The following is a 14,352-nucleotide window of genomic DNA, read 5'->3' on the forward strand; positions in this document are numbered from 1 at the left end:
AGAAAGGAGTTAGAAAAGTTGCAGAATGAGGATGACGAGGGGGAAAGTATGTATGTGCGGAAACGGTTCCTTCCTTGTCGTAAATCGATATCTGAGGAAGCACGAATTTGTACGAAGGACGCACTTACATGGATTTTGGATATGTTGATAACTCCAGTTGAAGTATATGACACAGTCAGTATACGCCAGAAATGCAGAGGAAAGTGATACAGGTAATGGTAGAATACCTACAGGATGATTGTGTAAAAAGTAAGATTAGTTGTCCCACAGAGTTATTGAGTATTTATAAGAGAGCTTTTTCACTTGACACTTCTTCGACTGCTTTAGCGCTCGATTTAGCTCTGTTGCTTAGTAAGCGTCCGGAGCCACCTACTTCTCAGTTGCCTATGAGAGAGGTTCCTCCGAAAATTGTCCCAAAGGTTGAGATTGCGGCCGATGCTGCACGAGGTATAGTCGCTGTGGACTTTCCTGCACATTATGTATCACAGTTCGTTGACGTCCCGTTCTCAAGACAGGAAGTGAATACTATTAGGCAATCTATTCCTGATATTAGGAAAAATCCGACAGGATTCTATAAAGAAATAGAGTCGGTCTTGCAATCCTCAGTGTTTACCTTAGGTGATATTAATTTGTTATTCCCTGCACTCCTGCCCGTAGATTTGTGGAAACAAGTTAGAACGATAGACGACGTACCATGGTTGGGAGATACATGGGTGAATATAACTAGACTCGATGGAGAAAGGCCATCTGGTGAAAGACCACCCCAGGTAATACTAACTTTGCCTGATAGAATTATTGCAAAATTAAAAACCATAATTCCAGAGAAAAGAATTATTTGGGACAAACTTACGGCCTGTGTCCAAGGAAAGTCTGAGGGTGCTACCGAGTTCTTTAATCGGTTCGAACAGGTATTCTCGGATTTCAGTGGACAAGACCTAGGCACAGAGTGTGGGAAAAGGTTATTTGTGGACAAATTTGTGCGTGGATTGCTGCCTGACATCCAGTCACAAATTATGTCTTCTGAGAGCGCTTGGCAGGCGAAATCGCAATCAGAAGTACTGCACATGGCTCCGTACTACGAGAACCGTGTCAATAATGAAAAAGATAGAGTTGAAAAACGAAAAAGTGATTTGAAGACTAAAGTGCTATTACAACAAATTGTTAGAGGCCCCAGAGGGGGTAGTTCTCAGATTAGAGGTCAGTATGTCCCGCAAGGGAATGTGCCCTTAGGTCCTGTGAACATTAACCAGTGCGCCTATTGTCGGCAAGAGGGTCATTGGCGTGCACAAAGCCCCGTCCTCCGACAAAGGTCGAATAACACATTTGGGAATATGGGTAGACGATCCAGAGGTCGCCCGGGTGTGGGGGGCCCTGGTAGAGGTCAGTTTACACAGGATCCTCAGCAGCCTTTTTCACAGGATAATCAGATTTCAAGTGTGGACACCAGGAACATATTTGATCATCCTTCCGCTGCATATTTATCTGAAGAGCTTCCTTTTGATGACATTCTGTTTCGCTAGGATTGCCCAAAGCAGGGTTTGGAACCTACGCCTGTTCCCGTCAATCGAAAAGTCCCTACGTTGAAATGGTGGTGGGAAATAGGAAACATCAGTTTTTGATAGACACTGGAGCACAGAAGTGTTCCATTCATCATTTGCGGGTTCCAAACATTCCACTGTCAGGGCAAACCAATGTTTCTGTAGGGTTTTCTGGCACACCAGTTGTTTGTCCGGTTTCTTTGCCGGTACCCATTTCTTTGGGTCCCTTTACGGACCACTGTCCATTTCTGTTGACTTCGAATTGTGGAGAGAACTTGCTGGGGTTGAATCTGTTAAAAGAATTAAATGCAGTGATTTATTGTTCTTCTGATGGAGTGCGTTTGACAATTTCACCACAGCAATTTTCTGTCCCGCAATTCTTGACTAGACCTTTGCCGCCAGAATTAATTAATGTACCAGAGAGCTTATGGGCTGTTGACGACAATGATGTCGGTGTTTTACAGATTGAACCTGTTAAGATAGTTTTGAAACACGGAATGGAGCTGCCACGCATTCCCCAGTATAAGATTTCAGTTGAGAGCGAGCGAGCTTTGAAATGCATTGTTTCCGATTTTGTGCATCGCGGGGTGATTGAAGAAAATTCAGGAAGTTTGTGCAATAGTCCGATTTTACCCGTGTACAAGAAAGGCGACATTGCAATTCCATTCCGTTTCATAATTGATTTACGTGCCATTAATAAAGTCGTCGCTCCACAATTTCCAATTGTGCCTGATGTGACGACAATCTTAACCATGATTCCAGCTACAGCTACTTACTTTAGTGTTGTGGATCTAAAGAATGATTTCTGTAGTATTCCTATACACAAGGATAGTAGATACTTGTTCACGTTCACCTTAGGGGGACGCTCGTTCACATTTACTCGTGCACCTCAAGGGCACACAGAGAGTCCTAGCATCTATAGTAGGGCTTTGAAAGAACAGCTTGATACCCTTGAATTGCCCTCTACTTGTACATTGCTTCAGTATGTTGATGACTTGCTTTTAGCTGTTGACTCTGAGAGCGCCTGTAAGGAGGGCACTGTGTTATTGCTTATCCATCTAGCTAAGCATGGTCACAAAGCTTCGCTTAAAAAATTTCAATATTGTTGCCAGGAGGTCACCTATTTAGGCTATCTCCTGTCAAAGGAGGGAAGAATATTGACACCTGAAAGAATAAAACACATTTCTGGCATGTCTGTCCCAAATACACAGAAGGAAGTTAGAGCCTTGATAGGTATGGATTCTTACTGTAGGTTGTGGATCCCAAAGTTTTCACTAGTAATCAAACCGATGTTGGCTTTGACAAAGAAGGGCATTTCTTCGCCATTGCCGTGGAACGCGGAACACCAGCAATCGTTTGACTTGCTTAAGACTGCATTATGCTCGGCATCAGTTTTGGGCACACCAAACTATGAAAAGGCCTTTGTGTTGTTTGTGCATGAATGTGATGGATGTGCTTTGGCTGTATTAACGCAGGAGCATGAAGGGAAGAATAGGCAGTGCGGTTACTTTTCTTCCACCCTTGATCCTGTAGCATGAGCTTTGCCAAGATGTTTGCGAGCTGTCGCTGCTGCTGCTGCATCTGTAAAACAGAGTGAGGGAATGGTCCTAGGCCATGATCTAACTCTGATGGTGCCTCACTCTGTAGATGTTCTACTGAACCGAACCCAAACGCAACACCTCACTTCTGCACGGTTGACAAGATATGAATTGATCTTGTTTGCTCCTCACATTCAAATTAAGAGGTGTTGTGTTCTTAATCTGGCTGAAATCCTACCTTTCCTGCAAGATACTACTTGCGGCGATGAAGAGTCACATGACTGTCTGTATACTACCGAACAAGAGACAAAGGGTAGAATGGATTTGAAAGACACTTCTTTGGATAATCCGCAAGGAGAGCTGTTCTGTGATGGCTCTTGCTTCAAACTTCTGGATGGTGCATCCACAGCTGCTTATGCAATCACCACATTAAGCACGGTTGTGGAAACTAAGCGAATCACGCATTATTCTGCCCAGGCCGCAGAGATTATAGCATTGACCCAAGCTTGCGAACTTTCCGAAGGGCTTGCAGTAAATATATATACTGACAGTCAGTATGCCTTTGGGGTGGTTCACAACTTTGGGAGACTTTGGTCGGAGAGAGTGTTCCTAACTTCACACGGCACTAAAATCCAACATGGCTCCCTAATAGTACAACTACTCTCAGCGCTTGCGCTCCCTACTCAGTTAGCAGTTATGAAATGTGCAGCACATCGAAAGATTACAGATGCCATAGGGAAAGGGAATGCTTTCGCTGATCAGATAGCTAGACAAACTGCTACCGATCCCCTTACGGAGATGTATGTTTCAAGGGAGACTGTAAATGCTTATGCAATGGATGAGGGTGTTGGGTGTGTACGGGATATCCAAGCTGATGCCACGTTAGAAGAATCCAAGAGGTGGGCTGAAGGCTTGGGGAAACTTGATGATGACAGGTGTTGGGTGGATATAGCGGAAGGGAAATGGCTACTCCCTGACGCGTATATAGTGATGATGGTCATCATGGCCCATGGTCCTACGCATGTATGTGCCCAGAAAATGACAAAAATGTTAGAGAAAGTTTGGGCAAATGACAAAATTTCGAAAATTTCCCAGCGCTACGACCAGGATTGCACGATTTGCCTACAACACAATGTGGGAAAGGGGACAGCAACTCCAAGGGGAAGTTTTGGGCCACCCTCTGTCCTCTTTGAAGTTATTCACTTTGATTTTATCGAAATGGAGCGGTGCAACAATATGAAGTACGGGCTGGTGGTCATCTGTGCTTTTAGTAAATGGGTTGAGGCTTTTCCCGGCAAAGATGCTACAGCCATGACTACTGCGAAAACCATGTTGAAGGAGTACTTCCCGCGTTTCGGGCTACCAAGAGTTATCTGGTCGGACAATGGTCCACGTTTTGTCGCTGCTGTAATTCTGCAGATATGTGCGGCATTACAGATTGACAAACGGTTCCATTCGGCCAGACATGCTTAGAGCGCCGGACTAGTAGAAAGACACAACAGTATCATCAAGAACAAGCTCGCTAAGATGTGTGCCGGCACCAAACTAAAATGGCCGGACGCCTTACCGATCGTGCTATTATCCATGCGTACAACCCTTCAAACTAAGACTGGGCTCTCTCCATTTGAGATGGTAATGGGAAGACCTGCCAATATCTGGAACCTTCCTAAATGCAATTCATTGAGAAATGTTGAAAATGTATTACTTTCAGATTATTGCAGCTAGTTGACTAAAAACCTGTATTTGATTTATCACACGGTACGAGAAGCTCTACCTGTGCGATACGAGGGCCCGGGCCACAGTATACGGCCTGGAAGTTGGGTGCTCATCAAGGCATTTGAGCGCTCTTCCTGCCTTGCGCCTCGCTGGCGTGGCCCGTTCCAGGTCCTGTTGGTCACCCAAACAGCGGTGCGGGTCTCTGGAAGAAAGAACTGGATCCACGCATCCCACGTTAAGAAACTTCCTCACCCAGTGCCACACATTACAGAAGAAACAGAACCCCTCGCTAATGCTGCAACCAACGATCCCAAATCAGTAAATAGCGCCAAGAGTGTGTCGGAGAATCTCTCTGAGCCCGTGAGGCTTGGTGAAGCCGCCATTTTGTCTCCACACTCTCCAAAAATTTTGCATCCGGAAACTGCTGTTTCAAATTCGCCATCTTCACTTGTCTCTGATACGTTGCTTCCAACAGGAAGTGACGACACATTGTTTCCGGATCAATCAGTACCGGGAAAAGTAAGGTACAATCTGCGTGCAAGAAAATAGACTTACGGCACGGTTTTGCTGTGCATCTGATAGACTTAGGGCACGGTTCGGCTGTGCATTCGAAGAAGAAAAGGATCATCGAGGGCTTGTTTTTGCCCAAATTTGAGAAAGGGGATTCTGTTGGCTAGGGCTGTGGAAGGACTAAGAAGTCGCCCGACCGGGAAGTCGCCAGCAACGAACATTGGGGGTTTCCGTTTGAAGACTACAATGCCTGCCACCGCTACCGCTCGTATGGGACTTGTAAATGAGGGGGTGACCAACCGGGACAATGGACAACATGACTGTGACCCGAAAATGTATTGCTGTGTTTTTACAATGATATTTGGGTTTTTAATAGTCACTGTCTTAGGATTGTGGTACCTTGAGGAAATATATCCTTTAGAATCCTTTTTGCCCACTGAAAGTATATCTACTGTTCCTACTCCGTTTGTGCATTTGCATACTCTGTCCCCTTGGGACTCTCAGCATAGACAAAGGTACCACAATAATACTCTACTACTTATCATGAATGTTACGCATGCCATTTTTAATAAGTCTAACTGTTGGGTCTGCTCACATTTACCGCAACACGGGGATAAGGGGCTGGGTTGGTATATTCATCCTTTACCTTTGACAACTGCTTGCTATGCTTCTCTTAGAGCACTGTTCTTTGGCCGTTGGAATGATAGCATCTCAGGGAACTTTGATGGCAGCAATTTGAATAGTTATGAGAAACGTTTTGACTCCCCTGGGATGCTGGCTTTTCGCAAACAGGAGTAATCCTAACGTTGCTTCTATTAGGCCTTCTGATAGACTGTCTCGTCCTTTCCAATCTTTGATTTCCTTTAAGATGGCTCCGATAGGCAATAAGGATGCCATGCCTCCTTCTTACACTGTTAATCATAGCCCCGATTCAGTTTCTTTTTGCATACAGAGGAATGGAACTCAGTCAATGGGAGATTTTCTAGGTTGTGCCAACGTTGCAAATTTGACTGGGGAAAACAGACCTTTGTATGTAGGCGAACCTGTCTACTTTGTCTGCGGTAATGTAGCATTCCCATGGTTGCCCAGGGACTGGCAGGGAACCTGTTATTTAGGGATCCTGTTACCTGGGGTGTTTATAGCTAGTACAAAAGAAGTTTCAAAGGCTCGTCCACGGCGGGACTAGAATGGTGACACCCCAGCACAAATCTTGGGAGATATAGCAAAATCAGGTGTGCCATTTTGGGGGCAGATAGCGAATTCCGAAGATATCAGAAGACTAGCGAGAGTACTGGAAAGAACCATCAACCGGACCACGTACATACTCTATAATATGACATTAGAACAAAAGACGATAAGACTAGTCGCACTTCAAAACCGGATGGCATTAGATGTCATTCTGGCTGAACATGGTAGAGTGTGTAAATTAGTGAGGTCCGCTTCCTGTGTTTTCGTACCAGATTCCTCCGCAACCATCTTCAAGGCAATACAGAATCTGCACGTCCTTAGTTCAGAAGTGCATGTTCCCGAGGGAAACTGGGATCTTAGCGCTTGGTTCTGGGACTTCTTGCGATCTTGGGGTTGGAAGGTACTTTCAGTCTTGCTGATTATTTTGGGAATCCTGTTGATTCTTTGTTGCTGTATTCAGTGTCTACCTAGTTTATGTTTGATGCTAGGGGGATGTTGCGCACAAGCGATAGGTACGATACGACATAAAGTGTATGCCCCAGATAAAACTTCCAAAGAATATGTGTTGAAAGAAATTTTAGCGAATGACCTAATGGCAATAGATATTTCCGACAGCGATTCAGGGTGCATGGATGATGATCATGGAGTTATTTGCAAGGAGATCCAAAGTAGATTTAGCACTTGACATAGCCCAAAAGGAGGGTTTGTCAAATGAGAAATTATATCGTGCCTCCTATCGCAATAAATATATGTACATTGGCCTACGCCAAGCTGCTTGTAAGTCGCTTGCGAAGGAATCCGTGTTGCAAGGTCCTGACCTAAGAATCAATGTAAGCTGCCATTTTAGGTCAATTCGCCATTTTAGGTTCGCTTTGTAAAGTCACCCTGTGAGGTAAAATGGTGGACAATGTCATTCGAAATACAACATGGCCGTCTTGACCTCTGTATGTAGCTAATATGTAACTTGCCTCCAGGCCACTTGTTGAGGTTGTGAACTGAGACCTTGTCCTTCGTTGACCTGTGTGTAAAGGATTACTCGTGCAATGAAACTAATCCACGAGCATACGTTAAGAACAATGTATTCAAATACTGAACGTAGAAAACTTGTTTAAGTACATTGTATTAATGTTTGAGAAGACCTACATGGAAAATCCCTGAATACACAGTTGCCGTATAGGCTTGTTGATATATGTATTAAAAGTAAACCAGTCATATGTGGATGTGCGAGACTTGGCATGAACCCTATATCGGTGATGTATTAGTGGAATATTAACCCAAAGTGGGGCTGGACATTGTGCTCACAAAGAGTATAAAAACCAATGCATTCTAATGTACAGCATCTCTCACTGAACACACTGAACCACGCTGGAGTCCTTGTGTTGCACTGAGGGCCGATAGCTATCTGATTTTTGCTCTGTTCTTAGTAACTGGATTCAGTATAAAATAAAGTACCTTGTATGTTCCTTTGTAACCTGTGTTCAGTGCATTTCCTTTTGGGGTACTCAGCCTCGATATTTTGATTTTGTTTTCACAGTCCTGGCAGCATTAATGTCCTTTCCAAAGGCATACTGACATGCACTGTAAACACAGAATCATTACAATATTTAAAACACAATAATGGAAATTATTGTAGGCACAGAATCATGAAAGTGTTATACAGTGGAATCCTGGTATATGTTGAGGGCACTTCACTATGAAAGTGTTTTGCAGAGTAATTCTGGCATATATTGTGGACAGAAGATCATAAACTTTAAAAAAAAATCTAATGCTTGCATATATTATGGGCATGCAAGCATGGACGTGTTTTTAAATGCAATGTTGGCTTATATAAAGGGCATTGCATACTGAAAGTATGAAAGTGATTTACAGTGCAATCATCAAAAGGTTTTAAAATGCAATGCTGCCGTACATGGTGCGTACAGAATTAATGAGTGTTTGAAACGTTACTGTTGCATATACTGTGGGCCCAGTTTCATGAAAGTGTTGTACAGTGCAATGATGACATACACGGTGGGCATAGTGATCTTGAAAGTATATTTTATAGTATCAGTGCTAGCTTATAGTGTGGGAACAGCATGCCTGAATGTTTTACAGTGGCACTGCTGGCCAATATTGTGGACACTTTGACAACAGCCAATGATTACTTCTGATCTGCATGTACCAACACAAAAGCAAAGCTATCTTGCATGTTGTTCCCTCTCTCCCCATTCTCGTATCCCCTCACCACCTCTTTTTTGGATCCGCTAGACCAACTGGAGACCATGGTAATGACAGCAGAATATAACATAATCAAAGTATTTTTGCAGTGATAACGCTGGCATATAATGTGGGCACAGGGATCATGAAAATCTTATGTTCAGTTCCTGGCGTCTATTGATGTTTTCCTGCAGATCCAATCGCAAATTGTACGGCTGTCTACTAGTTTTTCTTAAACAATTGTGTAGCAAAATGCACTATTTCAACCCATTATTTTAAAATAGTTTGGGGCGGGCACACTGGATCCCTTTGGCTTTGTTCCAGCTCCCTCTACAAAAAGAAACAGTAGCTGCCACCGGAATTAAATTATTCAGAACCATTGCAGCAAATGAGCACTACAGCTGGTGCACCCTCCTGTCACACTGTATAGGCTTCTCTAGCTGGGAAGGCCTAGACTTGGCTGGCACCAAAAAAATTCAAACAGCACCTTCTTTAAGTCCCAACTATGGTGGGGCCTCTGTAACCACAGAAAGAAAATGGAGGAGCCATTCTCTGAAAAACGTATCCATATTCCGGTAAGTGCCAGTGGCTGAATTTTAGGTGTTGCACACATGTATCTATTGCATGTGAAGACACTGTAGACAAAACGTCATCTTACATTAACGTCAAAGATACATTTCTATACCCCAGGTTACACTGACAAAAAATAACAACTTGCATGCATTGCACAATTTCTCTAAAAACTCACTGCCTGACCTATCTCTAGGTTATTGTTTCACAGACCGAGATGATACAGTGTCAGCACCTAAGGATCAGACGGACAAATTTAATGATTGCCTCTTAGGACAAACAGAGCCTTGCATATGGCAATCTGACCGGCTGAGATTTCAATAGTGTAAGGAACTCACGGTGGCAACAGTAAAGGCAGACACAAGTGATCACAGTTCGAGGATGTTTATTAAACTGTATATGCCGGTTGGAAAAATGCCTGATCTAAACCTAAATCTAAGATGGGAGCAAGCTACAACCATGAAATAAAATAATAAGGCAGCCCGAGTGGCGTCTTGTCAAATAAAAGGGCCTATACTAAAAAACCTATTGCCAATCCTTACGCTAAATACAAAAAGAAGTGTGGCATAATGCTCTAAGAAAGAAGGAAGTTTTCACAAATAATAAGTCAGGATGCGGTTGTCGGGGTCTCCTTTCCCCACGTTTTGAGCACGGGACAAGGCAGGCCTCCGTAGCACAGCACACGCTCGAGCTTTCCCAGCGCCAACAGTTCAGCTCTCAGCTACTAGAGCCTTCAGTGGTTAAGTTTCTTTCCACAAAAAGTCCCTTGCCTCCGAGGACCTGATGTGTTCCAAAATAATAAACAAAAGTTCTGTTCTGCTTGTACGATGGGTGATGCCTTTTCACCCCTGGGTCCCCCTCTTCCTGGCTCAGACCCTTCTTGAATGTTAGTTTCCCTCCGTCGGGTTCACTACTGCTTTCAACTAGGGCTGTACCGAATAGCATATTTAGTATTCGGCCGAATACCGAATAGTTTGTCAACTATTCGGCCGAAGCTGATTATGAAGCCGAATAGTTGCTTTATTTAATAAATCATGTTCCAAACTTCAAAAAACACACTTATTAAAAAAACAAATAAAGCACCATTTTAAAAGCATTCTATAGTTGTATTTCTCTTTGTTGTAATTAATGTTGCATCTTTATTTAAAGTATAAGAGCCAGAAATAAAGCAGATTTAACCAAAATGAAGGGACCAAACGTACAGAAGATTGTTGCATATTCAGTGCCAGTTAAAGTAAGAGGCTTCACAAATGCAAAAGGACTGCCTTTGTGAATCAGATTCATTGCATTCTCTATCCAGTTGCAAAGTCGATGCGGTCGAGTTTCGAAATTTCTTTGCAGCTCACATACATAGAAACATATAAAATGGTTCATGCCGGCTCATGCAGGACACAGGTCAAGAGGAAATGTGAAATGCGTAAACTCCATTTCAGAACTATTCACCCCACCCAAACAAATGCTGCTCACTTTTCACTTATCCTAGCCACTCTTTCTCGCCAATACACAAACATATGCAACTTATAATTCCTGATAAAATATCAGATAATGTTAAACTCAGGACTCAAGTCTTTAAAAAAATGAAAAGGGGGTACTATGACGTAAGCAATGGGAAGTCACATGACAGGAACTGAAAGTATCTATCCACATTTCATTCAGTTTGTTTTTTCCAACTGAAAAAAGTGCACATTGCATATAAACATTCACCAAAAGAAAAGATGTTCCTGTATTGTTGCAGGCTAAGTATAAAAGATGAGCACCTTTTTTGTCTAATAATCTGTAACAAACATGCCCTAAAGAGCAAATTACAATTTAAGATATTTTTCAGCTGTGTGATAGCAATATGTCTGCTCTAATTCTATTCAGTTTTGCAAACTGAAGTCTATATTTGCCTTTATGAGTTCATGTTGCATTGTATTCAAATGAGAATGTCAAATTCTTCGGCAAGAGCCAAATAGCAAGAAACTATTCGGCCGGAGCCGAATAGCCTTTTTTCAGCCGGAATTCGGCCGAATACTTACTCGAAGCCGAAGTTCGGTACACCCCTACTTTCAACACAATTTCTTCTGTGACATTCACAAATCTTAATGTCTTTTTACACAGTTCACTGTGGACATCCCTCTGCCGGGTTCACTCTTGTCAACACTCTGTATATTAGGACTTTAGACTCCGCCCCCTGTTTATCGGCATCCCTCCTTCAGGTTCACTCTTGCCAACTTTGTCAAATCGGACATTTTCTCAATAAGTTTTTGCAATGCAGGATTCACTTCCCTTAGCTTCACAATCAACTGTCGGTCAAAGACTTTCGACTGTACAGAGGATTTGACTGGACCCCTCTATTGTGACCACTTTGACCCTTTTTTGCCTTTCCCAAGGCCTTCTGGTAACGGTAGTTTGAACAATCGGGTAATTGACCAGAGTTTCCTGACTGAGCACCCACGTGGTGCCCAACTCCTCTGTTGCTGGTTTTCCCCCTTCTGGTATCTTTGCACTTTCACAGGTCAATTAGCCGTTTGCTACTTTCCTTCAACACAGTTCGGTTTATTATCGGCTCGAGGGGAGATGCCAAGGGAGAAAAGCCAAGGGGTTGTGATGAACCCCTTGGCTTTTCTGCTCTCTGGAGTCAAGGTTGGTACCACGGAGACCAGCGTTTTACCCCGGCTTGATTATCAGCAGAGGAGGGCCCAGTGTACCGTTGACATCTACTGCAACACACGCTGGCTATTGTTCGCGGTCTTACAATTCCTTCTGCAGAGGTTTCATGGGCCTTAGTCAGAAATGGCAAGGTCGCGTCTCTCCTTGTCACCCTCTCGGTCACGCCGTCATTCTCTTCCTCTTGAACTGCCGTGCTGAGTTAGCTCTCTCGTCTTGCGGTCGTATTGTGCTCTTGTGCTCCACCTTTTATCCCTGTGGGGAAGAGAAAGGGCCGCCAGGTGTGTGCAGTTATGGCCATTTGCCTGACCCTTGTGTTGGGACATGTCAGGTAAATGGCTCTGGTATATGCATCGTAAAAGGTAGGAGGGTAGAGTGTTTTTCAGTAACCTTCGTGGTAGGTTGGGGAAAACGTGTTATAGGAAGCGGGATACCATTTCTCATCCGTCAGTGTCCCACTTCCACTTGCCGAGGACCCCCCATCCAGGTCGAATTGGACAAAATGATTGAAAAAATCGGCAAAGGAAAGAGCAGCTCAACGTTAGGAGTGCTGGAGGTGCCCGATGATTGTTGGACCTGGCAGTCTTCTGATTCGCAGGTAGTGACATAAGCCTGTCCCTTCTCTGCTAACTCCTTTAATTTTTGTGTAACACAGACTTAGCAGGGATTGTTCACATAAGTATAAGATAACATGCACTAATCTGTTGCTCAACTTAATATTATCCTCTCCATTTCTTGTGCCATTGTTTAAGTACTAGATCCAGCTAATATTGTGGACCCACCCCAAATGTGCAGAAGAGTGAACAAACTAATCATAGTCAATATGCCCACCCAAACTAAAATCTTACATACTTACAACAAGCTTGGATGCGTAGTCCTGATGAAGATCTGATATGCCGTATATGTACAACACTCCATCATCTTCAAATCCTATCGGCAACACAGGGGCAAAAAAATGCTGTGCCAAATAATGAAGCATTTTCCATTTGCCGCCATACTCTGGGGAGACATTAACAAGAGGAGACAGTCTGTAAAATCAACCTGTGAAAATACAAAGCAGTACTGATCATCGACAGATGCAAGAGATGTGTTACAAAATAAATGCAAGGAGCTAAAAAAAAACTTTGAAATAACACCATACCATTTGCTCAGAAATGTAATAATTTTTCACATGTAACTCAATTCTTTGCATCAACAATCTGATGATAATAAGTATGTTCTGTCACTTCTAGTCCGTTTAAAGGTGTAGTCTCACTACAGTTAGTGGTGCATGGCAACATGACTTGGCTTTTGCACTGAGTAATGAACAGTGCCAGCAAGACTTCAAGCATACTCACTCAGCTATTAAAGGAAGAGAAGCGGGAAGCATGCATGCAGTAGTGTAAATAAATGGCCTTTTGCAATTTGTGGACAGGAAGAAAGGCACAGGAAAGGCGGACAACATGTTCTGTTGTGAAGAGATATTCAGAACAATTACCTCTGAGCTAGAATTATATACATTTGGACATAGGCTTGCATTTACAGTTTTGTGTGTCGCAGACTGGGGAATCAAACTAATAAAAGGACATGAGACTCTATCTTGGGCGTAGGACATGGGGGGGACCGAGGGAATAAATCCCCCCCACAATTGTAAGTGGGGGGGATGTTATGTCATTTATCCCCCCAGAATATGTTTAGTGTGTCGAGGGATCTGTTTTTGAAGTGGGGGGAGGGGCTGCTTACTATGTAAGCAGCCCCTCCCCCCGACCCCCAAAGCATGGGGGCAATACCCTGGGGGCAGATGGGTGATCATCTGCACCCAGGGAAGGGGGCAAACTAAACAAAAAATATTTATTTTAATGTAGTTTTGGGTGGGGGTGGGTGCGGGTGGGGCCACTAGCCACAAGGGATTTTTGCAAGGGGGTGGCCCTCTCCCCCCCCACCCTAAGTGGATGGGGGCACCTTATGTAGCCCTCCCTGGAGGCAGATTTCTGCCCCTAGGAAGGGGTACATGAGATGCCCCCCATCCATTTGGGGTGTGGGGGAGAGGCCACTGTAAATATTGCCAGACCCACCCCCCCCAATATTGGGGCAGTACGTTTTGACCCCCCCTGGGGGCAGATGGCCACACACATGTGCCCATTCGCCCCTAGAGAAGGGGAAAAACTAAAAATAAAAATAAAACATTATTATAACTTGTTTTTGGTTGGGGTGGGGGGACCGGTGGGGCCTACTAGACCACCGGGATTTTTTTGTGTTTGAAAGGGGGCCCTCTCCCGCCAACCTAAGTGGATGGGGGGCATCTTATGTAGCCCTCACTGAGGGCAGATTTCTGCCCCTAGGAAGTGGTACATGAGATGCCCCCATCCATTTTGGTTGGGGGGGAGAGGCCACTGCAAATATTGGCAGAGCCACTCCCCAAGCCTGGGGCAGTACGTTTTGCCCCCCCCCCCCCCCGGGGGCAGATG

The 14,352-nt window shown here is 44.0% G+C and overlaps 1 protein-coding gene across 1 annotated transcript in view; it reads right to left on the reverse strand.

The window, feature by feature from the left end:
- MANBA (mannosidase beta) overlaps positions 1-14,352 on the reverse strand; it is a 907,503-nt gene that overhangs the window by 58,074 nt on the left and 835,077 nt on the right. The window contains exon 15 of the mRNA XM_069630691.1: positions 12,762-12,904. Within this exon, the coding sequence (XP_069486792.1) occupies positions 12,762-12,904 (143 nt within the window). The remainder of the gene's footprint in view (positions 1-12,761; positions 12,905-14,352) is intronic.

This window comes from Ambystoma mexicanum, chromosome 6q, assembly GCF_040938575.1.
Source record: "Ambystoma mexicanum isolate Mex_15411 chromosome 6q, UKY_AmexF1_1, whole genome shotgun sequence".
In the NCBI taxonomy this organism is placed as follows: domain Eukaryota; kingdom Metazoa; phylum Chordata; class Amphibia; order Caudata; family Ambystomatidae; genus Ambystoma; species Ambystoma mexicanum.